Here is a 25453-nt window from a genome sequence, read left to right on the forward strand (position 1 = left end):
CATTATGAAACCTACCAATTAGAAGAAAGTTTACTTAAGCCTTAGCCCAAGACATCCAATGGCATTTCCCACCTTCCTAATGTATGACTGGGCATGAGAAAGTCTGTCCTTGAACCACAATGCATTCTCTGAAGCATTTAATTACCTAAACACTTCACTTCTGAGAACCAAGCAAAAACCCATGCCAGTGGTTCTTTCCAATGATAACCTTTCACGCACAACAAAGCTGCCATTCACATGAGGTAGTAAGACTTTCATCTAGACTCTGAAGTATCATTCACAACACTATTTCCATCTAAAAACCATTTCTGTAGGAACTCTTTACTTTCATTTCTACCACTAGACACTGGATCTTTCTGTAGAAAGTGGGGAAAAAGTTTTAAAATGTCAAAGTGACATGCGAGTATTTACTAGCAAAGAGCAGTAAAGGAACTTCACAGTACATCCTGCTGGAATGCAAACACTGTGACCTTAGGATTCAGATGGGTGAAAATGCCTCCGCTCCTATACTTGGTGAAGTGTTAACATTTTCTGGAAAGTAATATAGTATCGATTTTAACCTGAAAACTCTACCTCTCAATATCTGTCCTGAAGCAATGACAGGACAAGTAACACAGAGATGCAGGTGTCCAATAGTGATTGTCCACTGCAGTATTATTTATAAGTGAAATTAGTAACCACTTAATTTCTTTGAGGGATTTGTAAAGAGTGTTCCCACCCCCAGGCTGATGATACCTATCTGGTTGCATAGATTCCTGTTGTAGAGACCCCTATCCACAATGGAACTACTTACTCAGAGTGTGAGGTGAATTTGAGACAAGGATAGTATGTAGCAAGGTTTGAGAACCATGAAGTTTGTCATGAACTGAAATGTATCTCTCCCAAATTCATACACTTAAGCCCTACCACCCAAATTTGACTATTTGGAGAGAGGGCCTTAAAGGATGTAATTAAGGTTAAATGAGGTCATAAGGGTGGGGCTGTAATCTGATAGGTCTAGTATCCTTGCAAGAGGAGGAGAAATAAAAAATCAATCTTTCTCTGAGTACACTCAGGGGAAAGGCCACAAGAACGCAGTGAGAAGGCAGCCGTCTGCAAGCCAGAAAGAGAGCCCTCATCAGAAAACAAACCTGCTGACACTTTAATCTTGAACTTCAAGCCTCAAGAACTGTCAGAAAATAAACTTCTGTTGTTTAAATCAGCAGTTGCCAACCAGTGGTCCGTGAGGTTTGAAAGGTTGGCAACCGCTGATTTAAACCACCCAGTCTGTGGTATTTTGTTATAGCAGACCAAGCAGATCAATACCAAGTTAACACAGAATCCTTCTATAATATTAAATACTATATGTGGTTTTAAAGGCAGGATTTCTTGAATGATAGAATGAGGAGCTCGGCAAATCCTCTCCCCCCCGCAAAAAAAGATAAAAGTGGATAAAATAGTCAAAACAACCACTTAAGGACCCTAGAAATTGGTCAAAGGCAAAGAAATTGAGAAACATTTAATTCAAGAAAATCTACTGACCATCAGTAAGAGCAACGGAAGCCTGTGCAGTTTTAGTCTGGAGCTGCACACCCACTGCTCACCCCCACTGCGCCATGGAGTAGAAGTGGTATGAGAGAGAGGGAGAGGGAATTCAATTCCATGCCTCACAGCAGGGGTGGGGAACCTTTTCTCTGCCAAGGCCCATTTGGATGTTTATAACATCATTCACGGGCCATACAAAATTATCAACTTGAAAGTTAGCCTGCTGTTTTTGGTTAAACATTTAATTAACTCACCCCTAATGCCTTGGCAGGGCGAGAGCAAATAATTTTGCAGGCCTTATACAGCCCATGGGCTGGACGCTCCCCATCCCTGCCTTCAATCATTGTCAAAACATAGAGATCTCCGTGGCAAACAAAGAGATAAAACTAAAATCACAACTAGACTAAGGTCTCTATACTGGGGGAGCAAGAGATGACCTGGAAGATCAGTCACAAATTTAACAGGGAGGTCTGTGGAAGAAGGCACACAAAAGTAGGCAATGATAAGATCTACTTATTGCTGGTGGTCCAGGGTCTGTGCTCCTGGGAAAGGCTGACAGCAGAGACCAGAGAGGTCTTAGAGAGTTACTAGTTCCTGACTCAACACCAAGCCTTGCAAATGCATGAAGTAAAATCCAGAGTGAACTAATAAACTGACCAATCATATGGCTGACAACTAAAATAAGCTAACCTACATGCAAGGCTAAGGCAAATTGGTCAAAGGCAAATAAATTGAGGCACACAAATTGCAAGGCTAAGAAAACCAGGCTTAAAAATAAAAACAAAAATTTTAAAATGAACCAAAAACTGAGAAGAAAGCAAAAGACTTTACAGAATTAATCCACATGATTCACTAAAAGCAAATAAACAGAAACAGCCAAAATCACCACATTTGTAGGGAGTGAACAGAATTCAGATTTGCTATAATATATTCTCTGAAATGTCCACTTGCTAAGAAAAATTTATAAGACATACAAAGAAACAGGAAAATGTGGTGTTTGTTTGTGTGTGTGTGTGTGTGTAATGTTGACCACAGAGGAAAAAAGTGGTCAACAGAATCTGGGCCTGAGAGACCCAAATTTTGGATTTGGCAGAAAAAGACTTGAAAGCAGCTATTATGAATACGTTCAAAAGACTAAAGAGAACCCATGTAAAGACAATGAATGGATCATCAAAAGAAGGTACTAAGAAATATAAATTATAGAAAAACACATGAAAATTCTGGAATTTAAAACTTCAATAGCAAATTTAAAATTTCACTAGAGTGTCTCAACAGTAGATATAAACTAATGGGGAGCAATCAGAGAACTTGAACAATGGTTAAGAAGAAAAGTGTGTGTGGGGTGGGGGGGACGACACACAGACACCCTCAAACAAACAAATGTGCATATAAAATGAGTCCCAGAAGGAGAGGAGACAGAGAAATAGAGAAAAAAGATTTAAATAATGACCAAAAACTACCAAATTTTGATGAAAAACATTAATCTACACATCTAAAAAGCTCAATAACCTCCAAGTAGGATAATTACAAAGCTATCCACACCAAGACACATCTAATTAAATTGTTAAAAGCCAAGTCAAAAAGAAAATCCTAACAGCAAGAGAAAAACCACTCACTATTTATTGGTCAAACTCAAATAAGATTAATAGCTTAATCTTCGTCAGAAGGAACACAGGCCAGTAGGCAATGAGATGACATATCAAAGAGCTAAAAAGAAAAACAAAACAGGTTGTCAAGCAAAAATTCTGCATGCAGCAATATTATCCTTTAAAAAAATGAAGGTGAAATAAATAAATCCCAAATTTAAAAAGAATGAGAAAACTCACTGCTGGAAGATCAGCGTGTGAGAAATAGAAATACCACAGAAGTTCATTAGGCTGAAATGAAGCCATACCAGATGGTAACTCAAAGCCAAAGCCATATAAGAAAAAGGAGCAATGGCAACTGTCATTATACTAGTATAGTAAATGTAAAAAACAGTAAAAATGTATCTATTTCTGTCTTCCTTAATTGATTTAAAAGATAACTTCACAAAATAATAATTATAAAGTTGTATGTTTGAGTTTATAATATACAGAGTGGGGCAAAAGTAGGTTTACAGTTGCATGTAAAACAGTTTATTCTTATATTATTAAACATTAATTATTATTTTCCATATGAACAATTCTAAACCTACTTTTGTCCCACCCTGTATAAAGATGTAATAAATATTACAAAGAGCACAAAGGCAAGGTGAAGGAGGGGCTAGAGCAGGGGTGGGCAAACTTTTTGACTCGAGGGCCACAATGGGTTCTTAAACTGGACCGGAGGGCCGGAACAAAAGCATGGATGGAGTGTTTGTGTGAACTAATATAAATTCAAAGTAAACATCATTACATAAAAGGGTACGGTCTTTTTTTTTTTTTTAGTTTTATTCATTTCAAACGGGCTGGATCCGGCCCGCGGGCCGTAGTTTGCCCACGGCTGGGCTAGAGCTATACTGTAGAAAAAAATGACAGGCAGAAACAATCCATATGAAGAAATGAGAAATACCAGATATGTTAATATTTAGGTTAATATTAAGATGCTTTAAATGTATTTTTCTCCTTTCTTCTCTTAATTCCTTTAAAAGATAAATGGTCAAATAAGACATTAACACCCCTGTTTTACTGGGTTTAGAACATTTTATAAACATACTAGAGACCCAGTGCACAAATTCGTGCACGGGTAGGTCCCTTGGCCTGGCTGGTGACGAGGCCTACCAGGGGGCCGGCAGGCTGGGGGGAGGGACTCCTGGCTGCCCAGGGGGAGGGGCCACGAGAGGTTGGCTGTGGGAGCGCACTGACCACCAGGGGGCAGTTCCTGCATCTGGCCCCTGATGGTCAGTGTGTGCCATAGTGACTGGTTGACGGTCTTTCCGGTCGTTCAGTAGTAATGGTTGCTTAGGCTTTTATATATATAGATGTAACAATAACAGCGCAAAGAAAAGTGGAAAGAATGGATCTATATTAGAACAAAATCTCTGTATTTTACTAGAATTAAACTACTAATAATCTGAAGTAGATAAGATACATATTATAATGCCTAAAGCAACCATTAAGAAAATAACTTAATGCCCTAACTGGTTTGGCTCAGTGGATAGAGCGTCGGCCTGCGGACTGGAAGGTCCCAGGTTCGATTCCGGTCAAGGGCATGTACCTTGGTTGCGGGCACATTCCCAATAGGAGGTGTGCAGGAGGCAGCTGATCAATGTTTCTGACTCTCTATCCCTCTCCCTTCCTCTCTGTAAAAAAATCAATAAAATATATTTAAAAAAAAGAAAAGAAAAATAAAATAACTTAACCCCTGGCCAGTGTGGCTCAGTGGATTGGGCATGGACCCCTATACCAGGTGGCTGCCGGTTCTATTACCAGTCAAGGGCACATGCCGTGGTTGCGAGATCGATCCCTACTAGGGCAATGTTGCGGCCTCACATCAATGTTTCTCTCTCCCTCTGTCTTCCTCTCTCTCTAAAAATCAATATACTATTCTTTAAAAAAAAGAAAAAGAAAATAACTTTTAAAAAAGATACCAAAACCATTCAGTGTATTAAAAAAAAAATAGCAAAAATGGAGAAAATCCAACTATATTCATAATAACTTTAAATATGAATCAATTAAATACTCTTAAAGGCAGATTGTGTGAATAAATAAAACAGCAAGATTCACCTACACACTGTCATCAAGAGACACTATAGATTCAAAGCCACAAATAGGTAGAAAGTGGAGACTTAAAAAGACCATGCAAATGGTAACTATAAAACAGCTGGATCAGCTATACGAGTACCAGACCAAAAACAAAACAAAACAAAAACGTTATTAAGATATGCAATTCAACAATAAATTTAGGATCTTCAATAACCCACTTTCAAAAAAGGAAAGAAAAACTACACATAAAAAAAACACTGCACATAAAATGAGCAAGTATACAGAAAATTTGAACACCATCACCTACCAAATTGACCTAACTAAATACCAGACCCGCTAACAGCAGAATCCACGTTCTTCCTTAATGCGTAAGAAACATTTTCCAGAAGAGACCATATGCTAAGGGATAAGTCATCCTTAATTATTTTTACATAACAGACACTATACAAAGTGTGTTCTCCAACCACAATAATCAAAATTTAGCATTAACAACAGGAGGAAAATAACAAAATCTACAAACAATTATAAATTATGACAATGTATTTCTAAATAACACCTGGGTCAAGAAGGAAATAGTAAAGGGAGTTAGAAAATATTTCGAACAGAATAAAACAAAAGTGCAACATACCAAAATTTATGGGATGCAGCTAAAGCAATACAGAGAGGGAAATTTGTATTTTTAAATGTCTATATCAGTGATGGCTAACCTATGACACACGTGTCAGAGGTGACACACGAACTCATTTTTTTGGTTGATTTTTCTTTGTTAAAAGGCATTTAAATATATAAAATAAATATCAAAAATATAAGTCTTTGTTTTACTATGGCTGCAAATATCAAAAAATTTCTATATGTGACACGGCAACAGAGTTAAGTTAGGGTTTTTCAAAATGCTGACACGCCGAGCTCAAAAGGTTCGCCATCACTGGTCTATATAGTATTAGGAAAGAAGAAAAGTCTTAAATTAATAATTTCAGTTGTCATCCTAAGAAATTAGCAAATGGGGAAACTAAGCCCAAACAAAAGGAAGAAAATAATAAATAAAAAAGTCAATTAAAGAAAAAACAAAAATAGAGAAGAATTAATGAAACCAAAAACTGGGTCTTAAAAGGTCAAAAAGATGAAAAATCTTTAGCTAGACTATGGAGACAAAAGAAAGGAGACACAAATAACCAAAATCAGAATCAACAGAGAGACACCACTATTGACTTTACAGAAACTTATAAGGATTGAGGATACTATGAACAACTTTATGTTCACACTTAAGTAAAACACAATAATTATCAGAAAGACAAAAATTACTGAGTATAACAAGTTGAAAAAGGAAATGCTAAATAAACTGAATTAGTAATTATAAAATCTTCCCATAAAAAGAGCTTTTTTAGTAAATTCAAACAAATATTTAAAACTGTAAATAATATGATCCCTCACAAACTCTTACAGAAAACAAAGGAACCCTAGGAGGCTAATATTAAACTGACACCAAAGCCAGACAAACAACTATATGACAAGAATACTATTGACAAATATCACTCATGGGTATCACAAAATCCTCAACAAAATATTACAAGCCAAATCCAGTAATACATAAAGAGGATTATATACCAAGATCAAGTGGGATTTATTCCAGGAATGCAAGGTTGGTTTTACATTTGAATACCAATTGATGTACTACATCATACATTACTACTGGAAAGGAAAAACACCATCTCAATAGACAAACAAAAGGCATCCATCACCCATTCATGACAGAAAACCTCAACAAACTAGGAAAAGAAAAAATTTCCTCAAACTGATCAAAGATATCTACCTAACATCACAGTTAACATCATAGTTAATGTTTAAGATCTGAATGCTTTCCTCCCAAAGACTGGGAACAATTTAAGTATTCTATTCAATAATATACTGTTCTAGCCAATGAAATCAGGCAAGAAAAAAAATAAGCAACAATGAGATTGAAAGTGAAGAATTAAAATCGTCCTTTGATAGGCAACATGACACCAATTAAAAAGAAAATTCTAAGAATCCTTGAAAAATTATTAGAATAAAAAAAATTTAAGTACAGTTGCAGGATACAAGATTAATCAACAAAAATCAATTGTGTTTAATTACATTAGCAATGAAAACTTTAAAAAATATGACCCTACTCACAACAGCAGCAAAAACAATAAAATAGTAACAAATTTAACAAAATGACAAATTTTATCCTCTGAAAACTAAATAAAACTGCTAAATTTCAAAAGCCACTTTCACACTGGTTTCTGTTTTTCTCTCTCCTCTCTCTCCCTCTCCCTCTTCTTTCCTCCCTCCCTCTCCTTTCCTTTCTAAAACTTAATAAAGAAAAAGATTATTTAACAACCAAGGGGTAAAAAAGTGAAAAGAAAAAAATAACTCTTGCAATCCTAATATATAAAAACCCAGGGTCCATAACGACCAAAGGCTCTACCAACCGGAAGTCAGCGACCCAGCACTGACTGTTGCTGCTGTGGGCGTGGCGACCCAGCACTGACTGCCAAGGGGGCTGCGGATCAGGACCAGAGAGGCCCGAAAAGACAGACAGGGTCTGATCCGCAGCCTCTGTGGCAGCTGTTGATCAGCCGTTGCCTCTCTCTTTCTCCCTGGGCCTCCGCGGGCGCTGCTGATCAGCCCTGCCTCTCTGATGCGCCCGGAAACGCTGACTGGCATAGAAACTGACCAATCAGAACCAAATCTGGGTGAAGTGCGAGGAGCCAATGGCTGCGTAGGAGGTGGAGCTTTTGACACTGCCTGGCATAGAAACCGACCAATCAGAACCTAATCTGGGTGAACTGCGAAGGCAGAACCTAAGGTGGGGGCTGACAAAGGGTTTTAAGGGCAACAGCTGTTTGGTGTAAGGTATGAGAAAGCGGTTCAATTTTTTAATGACCAGTGTGGCAGTACAGTGCATATGGCTGGCTATCAGTCCAGATATAGGGATTATGTATTTTTGTCTGCCAAGAGCACCTTCTCCTGCTGAAAAAGGCTTTTCCCCCCCTTTTAAGCAATCCTATCCTATATATCTATACTAATAAAAGGGTGATATGCTAATTAGAATGGGTCGACTGGCCATCTTCCAGACTTCCGATTTCCTTCTGGACAAAGCCATGGTGGTGGGGGCTGAGGCAGAGAGGGCAGTTGGGGGCGAGATCAGCTGGCAGGGGGGACAGTTGGGGGCGAGATCTGGCTGGCAGGGGAGGGCCATTGGGGGCAAGATCAGGCTGGCAGGGTAGGGCAGTTAGGGGTGATCAGGCAGGCAGAGGCAGTTGGGGGCGAGATCAGGCCGGCAGGAGAGGGCAGTTAGGGGCGATTAGGCAGGCAGGCAGCGGCAGTTAAGGGCAGGCAGGCAGGCAGGCAGAGAGGTTAGGGGCGATCAGGCAGGCAAGCAGGTGAGCGGTTAGGAGCCAGCTGTCCCAGACTGGAGAGGGTGCAGGCTGGGCTGAGGGAAACCACCCCACGCACGAATTTTGTGCACCGGGCCACTAGTTCAATAATAAAAAGTCAAATTACAAAATTTAAAAATTTGAATTGATGTTTCACCATGAAGGCACAGTTATGGCAATAGCACATGAAGAAATGCTCAAGATCATGGAAGTGTAATTTAAAACCACAATAAGACAAACTATTTCACATCCACTAGAATGGCTAAAATTGAAAAGACAAACAATAAAAACTACTAGCGAGAATGTAGAGCAACTAGAACCCTCAAATGGGATAATCTATAATTCTGTAACCATTATGCAAAATATCTTGGCAGTTAAATGCAAATCTACCATATGATTTAGCAATTTCACTTGTAGGAATATATCCAAAAGAAATAAAAACACATTTTCATGTAAAGAACTCATAACAAAATACTTATAACAATACTATACCATTCTCAATAGCCAGTGGAAACAACTCAAATGTCCTTTAACTGGTGAATGGACAATAATATAATATGACATATTTATACAAAACACCACTTGGTAATTAAAGGGAACAAAGTACTGATATAACTACCACATAAAGGAACAGAGTAAGAGAAACAGCCAGGCACAAAAGACCACATATTATAGAAGTGAATTTTTATGAAATTTCCAGAAAAGTTATCTATAGAGACAAAGCAGATTAGTAGCTGTCTGTGGCTAAGAATGGGAAATGACTAAATTGGCACAAGGAATCTTTTGATGGTAATGAAAATACTCCAAAGTTAAGGTGTGTTGGTTAAACAACTGTAAATTTACAAAATATCGAATTGTACACTTAAAACAGGTTAATGTGATGGTATGTAAAGCATATCTCAACAAAGCTGCTTAAAAATGTGTTAAGCTAAGAGGTCCATAGCATATTGTTATGTGAAAAAAAAAAAATCTTTCCAAAACGTATTATATAACTTACTTTCAATTAAACATTTAAAAAAACTTCAAGTGCATAAACAAGAATATGAACAAGTCTGGGGAGTGAGATAATGGGGAAACTTGTACTTTCTGTTTTATAGCCATTTTGTTTGCTTGTTTTTAAATTTTCAAACACAGAACAAACTCTTTCTCACACATGGGTGCAAAGCAAGGGAGGTGGTTTGAGTAGGTGCCGTAGAAAGAAGCAGTCACAACCAGCTGTCAGGAGGGGAATGCTACTGGCATCTGGTGGGTAGAGGACAGGGATGCTACACAACATCCCAAAATATAGAGGACAATCCCCACAACAAAGAATTACATGCCCGGCTGGCCAGCATAGCTCAATGGTTGAGGGTCGACCTATGAACCAGAAGGTCAGAGTTTGATTCCCAGTCAGGGCATATGTCCAGGTTGAGGGCTCCATCCCCAGTAGGGGGCGTGTAGGAGGCTGCTGATCAAATGATTCTCTCTCAACACTGATGCTTCTATCTTTCTCTCCCTCTCTGAAATCAATAAAAATATATTTTTAAAAAACAAAAACTATGAGAGGAGAAGTGAGCTGGTTGTTCTATATTTTTAAAAAATTAAAAAAAAATTTTTTTAAAAATATATAAAATATATATATATATAAATAAAAATAAAATATCTATATGAAATATATATATAAAAATTACCTGGCCCCAAAATGTCAATAGCACCAGGGTTAAGAAAGCCCAATTTACAATAATAGTCCTTCTTAGTCCTTTGAAATTCAGAAAATGTATACCTATCAAGACTTTACAGAACAGTAAACACCGATATAAAGGTATTAAAAATTTTTTAATTAAAATTATTCATGAAAAGATAACGCTAAGATAGTTTTTAGCCTTAGCCTCTTCAAGCAAATTAAAATAGTTTTAGTATAATGCTTATGCCAAACTGACATAATTTAAGAAAACTATCTTGAAATCTGCTGCATTAAGTAGGAAAAATAGAGTAAGTCTCCTAGGTATGTGCACTTTAATAAAGAGAAGCCTCATTAACCCACCAGATTCAAACTTATGTGATCAGATGCCTCACACTGACTAACTTAAATATGCAACGCACACTTAACTAATGTTTCTAAGTAAAGGGCATATGCTCAGAATACCTCTGCATACCTAGAAACCATCACTCGAAGAGCACATTAAAATTCTGAGAACACAAGAAAAGCATGATGAAGCAGTCACTGTTCTGACTTGTGTAAGGGACTGGGGTCCTTGGTTGGAACACTGTCAGATCTATTGTCTTGACTTAAAGAAACTGGACAAAATACTATTCTGTGACTATATTTTTAAAAGTGCTGTTAAATAAAAGCCTCTGTTGTAGAATACAGTTCTAAGGACCACAGAGGAGGACTGTGGAGGAAAGGAGCAAAGAAAAAGGGAACAATAAATACCTCAATCCTCCGTTTTGCTTTGTCATAAGCTCTTTCTTCTTTAGTTCGATCATCGTCAGAGTCATATTCAGATTCTGAGCTCAGTTCTTTACTTGGCTTTTTAACTAATGTTTTCACCGAATCTTTCTCATCTGACACCTTTTCTTCCTCTTCTTCACCTTCACTGCCTTCACTTTCTTCTTCTTCCTCTTCACTCTCTTCTTCTTCTTCTTCTTCCTCTTCCTCCTCCTCCTCCTCTTCCTCGGGGTTTTCTTTTACTTCTATATGCACTGTGTTTCCTTCTTTCAGAAAAAAACAAGAGATTTTATAATAAACAAAAATTAAAAATGAGATTCCCATCAACATAAGAGACCTTAAAGACAAATAAGGCAGCAATATTATATCTTTAATTCCAAATAAGTCTTTGCCCATATGCTACAATGAAGACTGCCATTTAACAGTGAACATGTAAAGCATTAATCCATACATAATCAAATAAAAAAAAGAAAGACATTATTAAGCCAGGATACAAGAGGACAGAAACCTGGGATGTTGAATACAATACTTGATATTGCCTTCCCCTGGGGTTTATGTGCGGAATTCTGGAGGAGGCAGCTCAAAGGCTAGCCCCTCAGTGAATAGGAGCATTGGGAATTGAGGCCTACCAAGGATTCAGGGAGGGCAAGGTAGATGAACACTAGATAACACCCTTACTGTGAGGTAAAACCTGAAGAACTGTACGCTAGCAGTAAGGATGAATAGGAAGTAAACAGAACCTCCCCCTCATTCTTAACAGAACACTTCTAGGTTCTCTGAATTCTACATTTGGAATAATTAACTAGTGTTTATTATTCCTAGTTCACTCCTGGTGAATATACGAAGAAATTCTTTTTGGAGGGTGGGGGAAAAAAATCCTTGACCACAAATTATTTCTATACTTTTACAAGTATAATATCTATATATATTATAAAAACACATAAAAATAACAAACCACACGAGAAAACAATTCATATGAGGAAAGCCAGCATACCCAGAGGGCTTCCACTGAAGTCATAAAGCCAAAATTAAAAAATGACTATGCTTCTAACATCCAGGGAGCAAAAGATAAGATTAAATTTTTTAAAAAATAAAATTATTACCAGAAGACAGATCAGAAGAAATAATCTAACCCTGGTGGAGTAGCTCAGTTGGTTAGAGCATCGTCCTGATATGACAAAGTTGTGGGTTCAATCCCCAGTCAAGAACACATACAAAGAATCAACTAATGAATGCATCAATAAGTGGAACAACAAATCATTATTTCTCTTTCTCTCTTCCTCCCTATCTAAAATCAATAAAAATTTAAAAAATTTTTTTAAAATGAGCAAACAACTAGAATAAACCATGGAGACTTAATAAGATGGAAAATACAGTAAAGTGAAAAAAATAAAATGCAAGAATATAGTATCAAGGTCTATCTAGTCACAACTAGATTACCTGAGGGGAAATAATGAGTAATTACATTGCAAAACTGATAAAAAACATAAAACCATACATTTATAAAGCTCTACAGGCAGAATAAATGAGAAAAAGTCAACCCAAGTTATATCATAATTAAATTGCTAAAAACCAAAGACACATGAAAAATTTATTTGTTGAATCCTCAACAGAAATAATGAAAGACAAGACAAGGGAGTAATATTTTCAAAGGGTTAAATAAATAAAAGTTTAGCAAAGGCCCTAACCAGTTTGGCTCAGTGGATAGAGCATCGCCCTGTGGCTCAAGGGTCCCAGGTTCAATTCGGGTCAAGGGCATGTACCTTGGCTGCGGGCACATCCCCAGTAGGGGGCGTGCAGGAGGCAGCTGATTGATGTTTCTCGCTCATCGATGTTACTAACTCTCTATCCCTCTCCCTTCCTCTAAAAAATCAATAAAATATATTTAAAAAAAAAAGTTTAGCAAAGAACTCCTCACTCAGTAAATAATATCCGTTAAGAATGAAGTTAAGAAAAAATATTTTTAGAAAAGCAAAAATGGAATGTCTAATAGATTCCTACTAAAGGAAATTCTAAAAGGAGTTCTTCTGGCAGGAAGAAATAACCCCAAGTGGAAGGTCAGAGATGTAGGAAGAAATTAAGCCCAACAAAAAGCTAAGAATTTAGGTAAATTTAAATAAATATTGACTATAAAAAATATGGTATTACAGGGTTTAAAATAGAGAATTAAAACAAATGAGAACAATGACATATAAATTGAGAACTGAGTAAATGTTATTCATGTATTCAGTGGTCTTTGCATCGTCTGGGAAGATGGTAACATTAGACAATGATAGTTCAAAGGTCCATGTTAAAAGTCTCTAGGTTAACACTAAAAGTAAATGAAAAAGTACACAACTTCTAAGCTCACGGAAGGAGGAAAAAATGTTAATAAAAAGCATCCAACAATCCAAAATACAGTAAGAAAAGAGAGAAAAAACACAGACAAAACAAATAACAAGGATTTAGTGAGATAAGTATAAAACCAATATATTTCATTAATTACAACAAATGTTAGGTATAATGAATGGGCTAAGTGCACTAGGTAAAAAATAAAGACTGACAAACTGGATATAAAAATCTCAACTACAGGCTCTTTAAGGATACAGAAAGAATAATAAATATAGGAAAAGAGCACGTAAATCAAAGCGTGTGGAACTGTATTAATTAAAATCAGATAAAGTACACTGTTAAAGGCTAAAGGTATCACTAAAAATGAATAAAAATAAAGTATAAAGTAAATATAATATAAACAAATAATATATCAGTAAGAGTTGATTCATCAGAAAGATGTAAGACTGTATTCACCTAATAATGTAACACCAAAATACAGAAAGCAAAAGTTGGCAAAACTCAGGGAAAAATAGACAATCTGCAATCATGGTGGGAGATTTTAACACATCACTTAGTAAAAGAAAAAGCACACCAGAAAAAACTCAGAACAAAAAAGACTTAATCAAAACGATCAGCAAACTTGACTAAACACAGTGAACAAGACAACCAAGCACACCCAATCACATATGAAACATTTATAATAATCAACTATTTGCTGGGTTGTAAATTCTCAACCCATTGCAAAGGACAGAACCATGTATGTTTTCTGATGACAATAACTTAACAAGAAGATAATTAGAAAGTCCTTACTAATGTAAATTAAGAAATGTACCTCTAAATAAATCATAGGGCCCTAACCGGTTTGGCTTAGCAGATAGAGCATCGGCCTGCGGACTCAAGGGTCCCAGGTTTGATTCCGGTCAAGGGCATGTACCTTGGTTGCGGGCACATCCCCAGGAGGGGGTGTGCAAGAGGCAGCTGATCAATGTTTCTCTCTCATCGATGTTTCTAACTCTCTATCCCTCTCCCCTCCTCTCTGTAAAAAATCAATAAAATATATTAAAAAAAATAAATCATAGGTAAAATTAACATATATCTAAATGTAAATTTAAAGAAATCAACATATCAGAACCTGTAGAATTTTGCTAAAGCCATGCTTAAAGAAAAATTTATAATTTTAAAAATATGTATTTGGGGTGAAAGACTGAAAAAACAAAGAGACAAATATCCAACTCAAAAAGGAAAAAACCCAGCAAATTAAACGTAAAGAAAGTTGATTTTAGTAATAAAGGATAGAAAGTAATTACAAAAAAACACTTTTTATTCAGAGTGATTAGGAAATATACTATTATTTCTATTGTCTTTGTATTATATTTTAAGCTAAAGAGGCTTTTAGTAGGCTAGCTTTAATAACTTAACCCCATTTATAACATTATCACTCTGAAAAACTGTATTCTAAATCCCAGGCAACTATCTTACAAATGACCTTCTGAAAAACCACCTATTCATGAAATGGGATCCACATGAGGATTTAGGAACCATAGCAACGGAGAGAGCAAAACTGCTCCGTCCTCAGGAATGCTCATATAGCAGTCATTATCAGGAGACATAACTATTCGTTAAATATAAACACCTCTAATAACCACTGGATTTATCAACAAGTGCTTACGAGCTATTCACCTTTTTCTCTCTCCTCATCACTGACCATAGCTTCCCAGTCATCCAATCCAGCTTCCTCAGTTTCTTCCTCCTCTTCTGTAAATAAAAGTTTTCATTAAAGACATAGAAAAAAGTGGAAAATTATGCTGACCTAAAAAGAAATGTTTTAATTATGCAAAAAAATACACACAATTTCATTATCTTTGGAACTAATTTTCAATATCGCTATCATGTTGTAATTTATTATTACTAAATGATTCACAATTTTCTAGTATTTTGAATACAGGTTGGGGCAAAAGTAGTTTTACAGTTGTTTGTATGGAAAATGCAATAATTAGTAAATAATAATCCTATATAATAAAAGCCTAATATGCAAATTGTCCCCTAGACCTGGAGTTCAACCCAGAGTTTAACCGCTTGCTATGACAAGTGCTGACCACCAGGGGGCAGCGCGGAACATGGCAGGTGTCAGCAATGTGGCACTGGCAGTGGGCAGCAGTGGAGGTGCCACCAGCCCTGACGAGAGCAGGACCGGGGTGGAATGGTGGAGCAGGTGAGTGGGCAGCGCCAGATCAAGGCAGGTGTGAGCGGGGCCCGATCACCCCACCAATCACCCTGCAGATGGCAACCAGCAGCGGGGCTGCTGCCCGGCTCCCAGATGCTGAGGGAGCCTGGCAGGGGTCCAATGATTCAGGCAGAGGGTGAGGGGCACAGGGGACCGGGGCCTCAGGTGCTGCCCAGGGCCCAGAGGTCAGCTGGGACCTGCCCTTCCACACCAGATGCTCAGGCTTTGATTGCCGGCCAGGCCTAGGGACCACACCCATGCATGAATTTCATGCACCAGGCCTCTAGTACAAGAATAAACTCTGTTTCATGTACTCATAACTGTAAACCTACTCTTGCCCCAACCAGTACACTAGGGCATATGATCACACTCTATTCTTGAAGACAAATGAAATTTCACATATATCTTCTTTTTGATTTTTCAACTAAACTTTATACACATAAGAATTTATTTTTCTTTAGCCTCTATAGATACATACAAATACTACATAAATCACATAATTGGATGTACAAAGCTACATCTCTACTCATGTTGAAAATTAGAACAGATGTTGTGCTTACAACGCAAAAATAGTCAGAAAGGTATTATTTTGAATATTAAAAACTTAATACTGCCTTTAACAACAATGACACTTTTACTGAAATCCAATTAGGCAAAACTATTCTCAAAAGATAAGGGCACATGTAGTATTTGCTTCTCTGGAAAAATCATCATTTGCCAGCAAGTTTGGATAAGTCATCTTAAGGAGGAGGAAACAACAGTCAGGAACATGTGCCCAAAGAGGCCTCCTTCCAGGTTAGCAATTCTTTATACTGCCACAGATATCACCTACAATCCTGGGCTGCTATAAGCATGTCAAATGGAATTTCTCTAGTTTCATTATGCTAAGCTAAGATGTGCCCAAACAAATGATATTTTTTTACACTGTGAACCAGGGGGGGGATGTAGGGAGGGACTATCAATAATATTTTTCCCCAGGCTAGGTCAGTCTTGACATCCTCAAATGTTTCTACTCCCATTCCTGTCTTTGAACACTTGAGAGTCTCTTGATTTTACCAAACATACATTATGTTAGCCTGTGGCTTCCTATCAATATCTAGTCTTATGAATTAGAACAATATTTATCTTAAAAAAAAAAAGAAAAGAAAGCCAGAGACTTTCTCCAACCTAAAAACACAAACACTGAATAAACTGAATTGATTTACTAAATAAGAGGCTGACCTCTAAGAATGTTTTAAAAATAGTAACTTTTATGACTCTTAAAAAGTCCTAATTAAAAATGCTTCCAATTTTTCTTCAGAAAGATTAAAGAACTTCAGGTCTTCTTGATACCACCTAAGATTACTGACCCATCAATAGAAAGTAAAAAACCTCTATCCCAGCCGTGGGCAAACTATGGCCCGCGGGCCGAATCCGGCCCGTCTGAAATGAATAAAACTAAAAAAAAAAAAGACCGTACCCTTTTATGTAATGATGTTTACTTTGAATTTATATTAGTTCACACAAACACTCCATGCATGCTTTTGTTCCGGCCCTCCGGTCCAGTTTAAGAACCCATTGTGGCCCTCGAGTCAAAAAGTTTGCCCACTCCTGCTCTATCCTCTCTACAAAAATTTTATTCTACAAAAAAAAAAATACAAATTGATTCAAGGCTCACTTCTACACTTTTGCAATGTGGAAATAAAAATAAATGATTTAAAAGGACTATAAAAAAAAGGCCACCCTGCCAGATATTTGGTTTCTCCAAACTAATAACTAAGACAGTTAGGACACATCAATGCTATTTAATAAGAATTTATTAGTCAATGCTACTGGCCTGGTTCAACAGGAGGTGGTGACTCTTCTTTTTCTGGTACACCTTGTTCCACAACTTCTACAGCAGCACTTAATTCTATTGGCTCAGACACTGAGTGAAGGGCAGAAACCAAATTAATATTTTTCAGTATATAATTTTTGTGAGGATACTCTGTTAAGTATTGAATAAAAATCATTAGTATATACTTAATTCTGTATCAAGTTCAAAAAATGTTTAAGTATCAGTCATATATTTTACAGAAAATAGTTTTTCTTTCTGCTCAAAGAATAGAATGTAAAAATACAGAAGATTGAGAAAAAAAAGAAAATGATAGTTGTACTTTTCAGTTAAGAATAGTTATTCAGGGGGCAGGTCAAGATTGCAGCATAGGTAAACGCGGTACTCAACCTCCTCCCACAACCACATCAGAATTACAACTAAACTACAGAACAGCCTTCAGAACTGCCTAAAAGCTGGCCAAATGGAAGTCCTACCACTAGAGAATTAAAGAAGCCATACTGAACAGAGGTGTGGAACAGGCTGGTCTAACACCCACTGGTGGCATTTGAGCTGTGTAGGTCCCCCATGAGGAGCCAGGGGTCCTAGCCCACATCAGACCCCTCAGCCCAGGCTGAAAAAAACAGCAGGGACTGTGGCTGAGTGAACAAAGAATGATAGAGTCTCAGGCAGTTCCTCTTAAAAGGGCCAGCGCACTCATTCAGACCCACTCCCTCTGAGCTCCAGCTCTGGGGCAGCAGCTTGAAAAGATCCAGGGACATAGGGGGAAGACCTAAATTATCTGACATCAGGGCAAGAACTGGGGGGCAGATTTCTCCCAAACAAAAGTGCTGGCAGAGATCACTATTCCTTTGATGACCCCTTCCCCCCACAGAGTCAACAATCAGGCACCATATCTGAGTCTCCATCAGTCTAGCTCACACTGTTTGCCCACCATAGTGATTCCCTGAGATCTGGACCTACCCAATTTGCAGGCCCACCCAAGGTATTTCCAGTGGCTTTTCTACATGAAATGGCCAGTCATGGCTCAGGCTTCAGACTTTCCTAAAATCTCTCAAACAAGCAGCAGCTGGCCTTAGCATACCCTATACCTCTTGGTAAATAGCCCAGGCCTGGCACTAGCAGCAGCCTGCCTTGATTCACAGCTTGGCCTCTCCTGGGCACCTCCAAGCCCAAAACAGGTAGCAGCAATCTACAGATCGTTCTGTAGCTCATGACTGGGGGTAGTGGGAGAGGGGTGTGTGTGTGGAGGTTGGCCAAGCAGGGAACAGGCAATAGCTGACTTTGAACCTCCCAGGAGGTCCCAGAGCCAGTGCACTCAGTGGTCAGATTAAGACCACACCAGATTACAACCCTACCACATCCATGAGCGACACATCCAAGGGATGCATTTGGTGAGCACCAAAGCCACAATGAAACAAGTCCTGCTCCATAGGGGGTGTCTCCTGCACACTAGCTCTTCAGCTGTAGTCACAGCTGGTCCTCACAGCTGATTAGCCTAGAGGTCAATCCCTTCCAGTGATGCCAACAGCAATCAAGGCTCAACTACAACAGAACAGTGCAAAGAGCGCACACAGGGATGCACCTAGAGTGTTGAGCTCAGGTGACTGGGGAGGCTGAGCCACTGGGCAATATAGGACACCTACTACACAAGGAGACTCTACCAATTCCAGGAGACAAAGCAGCTCTACCTAATACATAGAAACAAATACAGGGAAGCAGCCAAAATGTGGAGACAAAGAAACATGTTGCAAACAAAAGAAGAGAATATCTACAGAAAAAGAACTAAATGAAATGGAAGCAAGCTAACTACCAGATACAGAATTCAAAACAATAGTTATAAGGGCTGAAACCAGTTTGGCTCAGTGGCTAGAGCGTCGGCCTGCAGACTGAAGGGTCCCAGGTTCGATTCCGGTCAAGGGCATGTACCTGGGTTGCGGGCACATCCCCAGTGGGGGATGTGCGGGAGGCAGCTGATCGATGTTTCTCTCTCATCGATGTTTCTAACTCTCTATCTCTCTCCCTTCCTCTCTGTAAAAAATCAATAAAATATATTAAAAAACAAACAAACAATAGTTATAAGGATGCTCAAGGAACCTAGTGAGAACTTCAAGGAACTTAGTGAGAACATCAGCAACATAAAAAAGGACCACTCAGAAATGAAGAATACACTAGCTGAAATGAAGAATAATTTACAGGGAGTCAACAATAGAGTAGAGGACGTTGAGAATCAAGTCAGCAATTTGGAATATGAGGGAGCAAAAAAAAAACCCCAATCAGAAGAGCAGAAAGAAAAAAGAATCCAATATGAAGATAGTGTAAAGAGCCTCTGGGACAACTTCAAGCATACCAACATTCACATCATGGGGGTACCCAAAGGAGAAGAGAGGGAGCAAAAAATTGAAAACCTATTAAAAAAAAAATGACAGAAAACTTCCCTTATCTGGTGAAATAGACACACAAATCCAGGAAGCACAAAGAGTTCCAAACAAGATGAACCCAGAGAGGCCCACACCAAGGCACATCATAATTAAAATGCCAAAGGTTAAAGACCAAGAGAGAATCTTAAAAGAAGCAAGAGAAAAGCAGTTAGTTACCTATGAGGGAGCACCCACAGGGCTGTCAGCTGATTTTTAAAAAAAAATATATTCTATTGATTTTTTACAGAGAGGAAGGGAGAGGGATAAAGAGTTAGAAACATCGATGAGAGAGATAGATTAGCTGCCTCCTGCACACTCCCCCACTGTGGGGGTTGTGCCCACAACCAAGGTACATGCCCTTGACCGGAATTTAACCTGGGACCCTTCAGTCTGCAGGCCAATGCTCTGCCCACTGAGCCAAACCGGTTAGGGCTGTCAGCTGATTTCTCAAGAAACTTTGCAGGCCAGAAGGGAGTAGCAAGAAACAGTCAAAGTGACAATAGCAAGGATCTACAAACAAGATTATTCTACCCAGCAAAGCTATCATTTAGAATTGAAGGTCAGATAAAGAGCTTCACAGACAAGAAAAAACTAAAGGAGTTCATCATCACCAAACCAGCATTACATGAAATGTTAAAGGGTCTTCTTAAAGAAGAAAAAGGAAAAAAAAGATAAAAAATATGAATAAAATGGCAATAAATACATATCTATCAACAATTTAATGTAAAAATCAAAATAAACAATCAAGGAATATAATGAACAAAATATACTGATGAATAAAATAGAATCAGAGGCATGGAAACATGGAACAGACTAAGAATCTCAGAGGGAAGGGCGGAGGAAAGAGATTAACCAAAGAACTTATATGCATGTATGCATTACCTATGGACATAGACAATAGGGTGGTGAAGGCCTGGGAAGGGGCAGGAACCAGTGGAGAGGGACAAAGGGGAGAAAGAAGGTGGGGACATCTGTAATACTCTCTCAACAATAAAGATTAAAAAATAAAATTAAATTAAATAGTTATTTATAGGGTAGGATCCAGATTTTTAAAACACAAGTACTTTTTCATCACCCTATTATTTCAACCAGTTGAGAATAACAAAAATCAGAAAAGTGTGAAAAAAATCAGTTTTAATATGCCATTCTGACTTGTTGATTTCTTTTTTAAAACCATTCTGTTTTAAAGTGTGGGAAAAAGCAAAAAAAATGTTTCTAAATCAGACTATTTTGTATACAAACCTTCTTTATTTTCTAGCTGCTGTGGAGTTTTTTTCTTCTTTTTATCTTCATAAATTGGCCTTTTCTTTGGCAAAGAGTCTTTTGATGGCACTTCAACACCTGAGGGATAATGGAAAATTTCAGGTTTATACTAACCTGTATGTCACCTTAAGAGATAGTACTTAAACACATAACATTCTATTCACCTCAAAGATATATACCTTAAAATATAAAAAATAACATTCATGGAAAAACATTTTTTATATAAGGCATTCTAAATTTTACCCATACAATAAAATTCTATTATGTTGGTGTACAGTTCTAAGACTTTTGACAAATACCTAAAATTATGCAACCACCATCACGATGATGCAAAAAAATTCCATCACTCTGTGGATATTATGTAGTCAAACTCTGCTCACATCCTTAGCCCCTGGCAGCACTGACCTGTTCTACATCCTCAAAGATTTGCATTTTCCAAATGTCACAGAAATGTACCTTACAGTCTGGCTGCTGTCATCTCAAGGGATGAGTCATCCTCTTTGTTGTATGTACCAGTATTTCATTTCTTTTTACTGCTGAGTAGCATTCCATTGTATTGATGGAACACAGTTCCTTTCTTTATTCAGTAGGCAATTGAAGGACATTTGAGTTATTTTTAGTTTTTGACATTTAAAAATAAAGCTGATATGAGTATTTGTACGTAGAGGTTTTTGTGTGAACATTTCTCTGGGGTAAAGATTTTGGAGTGGAAATTATGGCACATTAGGTAAATATGTATTTAATTTTCTAAGCAAATGACGACTGTTTTCCAAAGTGTCTTTACAAGTTTGCATTCCCAGCAGTAATGTATGAGAGTATCAACTGTTCAATATCCTCACCAGCATTTGGTTAAAACAGATGTTTTCTTTTTAATTTATGTATTCTAATAAATGTGTAGTGATATCTCATTGTAGTCTTAATTTGAGACCATATTCACATAACTTTTATTATAGTTAATATTGTTATATTTTTCATTTTAGTTCTTGTTAATCTCTTACTGTGCCTAATTTATAAATTAAACTTTATCAGAGATATGTATATGTAGGAGAAAACATAAGTATGTTTTGTTACTCCATGGTTTTAGGCATCCACTGAGGATCTTGGAATGTATCCTCCACATTTTTTGAAGGGAGACTACAGTAGATACAGGACTATCCAGGTTATGTACTTCTTTGTGAGTTTTGATAGTTTATATCTAGGAAGGAATGGCCCTATTTTATCTGAGCTTTTGAATTTATGAGTATAGAATTGCTCATTCTATTCCCTTATCATCATTTTAATACTTATAGGATCTGTAAGGATGATGCGTCTCTTGACCCTTTCACTCCTGATATCAATAATTTGTCTTAGCTTTTTCTTAGTAAGTCTAGAAGTTTATCAATTTTATTGATTTTTTTTTTTTTCAAGAACTGGTTTTTGGCTTCATTTTTTTTTTTTTTTAGAAACTAGAACTTCATTATAAGTACTTATTATAAATGGATTTTGTATACTCTTTGAAACTTTTAAAACCATATGTAACCTAAGATTATTTTAATGTATTTCATTTTTTATTATTCAATCTATAAAATACAAAGAACTTATATATATATATCTCAGAGGAAAAAAATGTAAATTGAGAAAACTAATGAATATAAAAATACCCCACCCCAAACTAAAACAAACCCAATTAAGAAATAGATTCTACAAAGCTTATTAATCCTCCAATTTAAAATAAATGACTTCCCAAGGGAAAAATATTTCCATAATCATAGCAGTTTGATGAATAAAAGCAAAGCTGCTCTCATTAAGGGAAATTACATTATAAGTAAGAAAAATGTAATGATGTTTCTAGGAAATGAAGAAAAGTAATTTCCATGTTGGATTTATCAAGCATACCAAATACTTTAAGGATTTGAAGGAGAGAAAGGGAGAGAGAGAATGAGAGAAACATCAATTTGTTGTTTCACTTATTTGTGCATTCATTGGTTGCTTCTTATATGTGCCCTGACCAGGGATTGAACCCGAAAGCTTGGCTTATTGGGACCACACTCCAACCAACTGAGCTACCCGGCAAGGCCTAAATACTTTCTGTTCACTTAGCCTTTGTTAGAAGTGAAAGTACCTATTTCCATGAGAAAAGTGCTATGAACATGAACATCATAAAACCAAGCTCCTCAATGATTTTTCAGTTTAACCTCAGGAGAATCAACTCAAGAGCTTCAAAGTCCAAGGATAGATTGGTCCCAAAGCATTTCCTCCTCCGTCCTTTCTGTGCCTTGTTCCTTTTTCTCTTTTCTACGCTTACAATCTTCTTTCTTAGAGGCTACATCTCGTCTTTTTCTCTCCCTTTGATTCTTCAACTTTTCTGTACTGATCCTGACTGTTTCTACCTGTGTTGCTTTTCTGGAAGCTCTTGTGTTTGTCTAAATCTGTTTCCTCACAACCTTTTTTCCTCTTATGTTTGGGCTGCTGCTCCTCCGATTTTTCTCTGCCTCCTTCTGGGTGCCGTTTTCTCTTCGGGTGTGTCCGTTCATGGCCGGCTTTATGGGCACTGGTACTGGTTTCTGAGAGGTGCCTGTAAACTCTAGATTCGACACTGTATGAGCTATAATTATACTCTTGATGACTAAGGTTTAGGGGTGCTGGTTTTTCTGAGAAACAGTCCCTGGTGAATTGACAGTATCTCATGCTGTCATGAGCTGGTAGTATGAGGTAACTGGTTTTCCACTGTTTGTGAAACACTGCATGACCTTGGGTGGGTCTGGATGGTTGCAGTTGGGAGTCTTTGATCAAACCTTCTGTACCTGGGTCTGAAATCAACCTCTTCTTTGTCCCTACAGGTTTCCAAATAGTCCTCTCTCATCTGTCTGAAAGAGGTCTTTGGTTCTAAGCCTCTGGCTTTCTTAACTTTGATATAACCTTCAAGTTCATCTTGAAAGGAGTCAGATGTCTTCTCTAAATGCTTCTTTAGGTTGACAACAAGGGAGTTTCCTTATCAGACTGAGAACTTGGTATTAATTGCCTTCAGTTTTCTAGCATAAACTTTCCCCAAAGAGTGAGACTGTGCAACAACTGGGGAGCTTCTTGTGAGGCAGGGGCGGGCGTCTATGACTACTGTCCCCCTCTCTGCCAACGCCACTGGCCGGGAGATAAGCCGAGGTGGAGGTGGCAGAGAGGCAGGGACAACCGCTGACGCCACCACCGCCTCCGGCGGGGTAGAATGAGGAGGCCTCATTGATTCTATTTTTTTTCTATTACATTACTTTGCTCTTATTTTTGGTTGGTAGGATGGGAAACGTAAGACTATTGATGTGCAATCTTTCTTCTTTTACTAAAAGAAGCATTTTAATGCTATAAATTTCCCTCTAAGCACATTTTCAAAATTTTGTTGTGCTTTATCTTTTTTTAAGTTACTTTCTAATTCTCAATGAGACTTCTTGAACTCATGGATTAATAAGAAGTAGGTTTCTTAATTTTCAAATACTTCTGGATTTTTCTCAATATATTTCTATTATTCTTTTCTAGTGTAATTGTTGTGTGCGTGCATGTGTGTTTGGTTAATCCTTACCTGAGATATTTTTTCTATTGATTTTTAGAGAGGGAAAGGGAGGAAGCAAGAAAGTGGGGGGAGGGCGGAGAGACATCAATATGAGAGAGACACATTGATTGGCTGACACCTGCACTCACCCCAAGCAGGGCATGAATCAAACCTGCAACCCAGGTTATGTTCCCTTGGATCAGGATTCAAACCTGTGAACCTTCAGTGTGTAGACCAATGCTCTAACCACTGTGCACACCAGCCAGACAGTTTAATTACGTTTTATTTTTTATTCTGTTTGCTTTAATTCTTTCAAATGTCTTAAAGCTTGTTTTATGGCTCTGGATCCTGATTTTTTTATTTTCTTAATCAATTATAAAAGGCATTTGGAGACAAATGGGGAAAAATTTTAAATGGACAGAAAATCAGATGCTATCAAGGAATTAACTTTGTTAGAAGTAAGATGTACTCTATTCACGTTAAAAAGTAAAATGTCCTTACTTGTTAGAGATACATACTAAAGTAAAATATAAGTAAAATAATATGGTATATGAAATTTACTTTAAAATACCACAAGGGAAAAAAGTGGGTGGAGGACAAAACAAAAATGATATATATTGATAATTGTTTAAACTGAGTGATGGGTAAATGGGGACTCATTTAACTATATTCTCTATTTTCATTTATTTTGGGGGACAAAAAAATGTTTTTATACATACACTATCATTTACACATAAAATTTTAACATAGTATGTAAGTCATCTCCCTACATAAGGAAATTGTATCACCTAACATTATTAGACTTTTTCACAGCATTTTCATAGGAATTGTTCTAGTACAATTCAATTTTCATTTTGACCATTATAAAGATACAACTACTTGAGAGAA

General features: G+C 37.4%; 1 protein-coding gene and 1 pseudogene across 1 annotated transcript in view; both read right to left on the bottom strand.

Annotated features, from left to right (window-relative positions):
* EIF5B (eukaryotic translation initiation factor 5B) overlaps positions 1-25453 on the bottom strand; it is a 51893-nt gene that overhangs the window by 16630 nt on the left and 9810 nt on the right. Inside the window, exons 7-10 of the mRNA XM_023761472.1 lie at positions 21028-21126; positions 17369-17458; positions 15009-15083; positions 11001-11281 (exon numbers count right to left, since the gene is read on the bottom strand). Coding sequence (XP_023617240.1) covers positions 11001-11281; positions 15009-15083; positions 17369-17458; positions 21028-21126 — 545 coding nt within the window. The remainder of the gene's footprint in view (positions 1-11000; positions 11282-15008; positions 15084-17368; positions 17459-21027; positions 21127-25453) is intronic.
* LOC106698657 lies at positions 22981-25360 on the bottom strand (annotated as a pseudogene).

The sequence above is a fragment of the Myotis lucifugus genome, unplaced genomic scaffold (assembly GCF_000147115.1).
Source record: "Myotis lucifugus unplaced genomic scaffold, Myoluc2.0 scaffold_210, whole genome shotgun sequence".
Lineage (NCBI taxonomy): Eukaryota > Metazoa > Chordata > Mammalia > Chiroptera > Vespertilionidae > Myotis > Myotis lucifugus.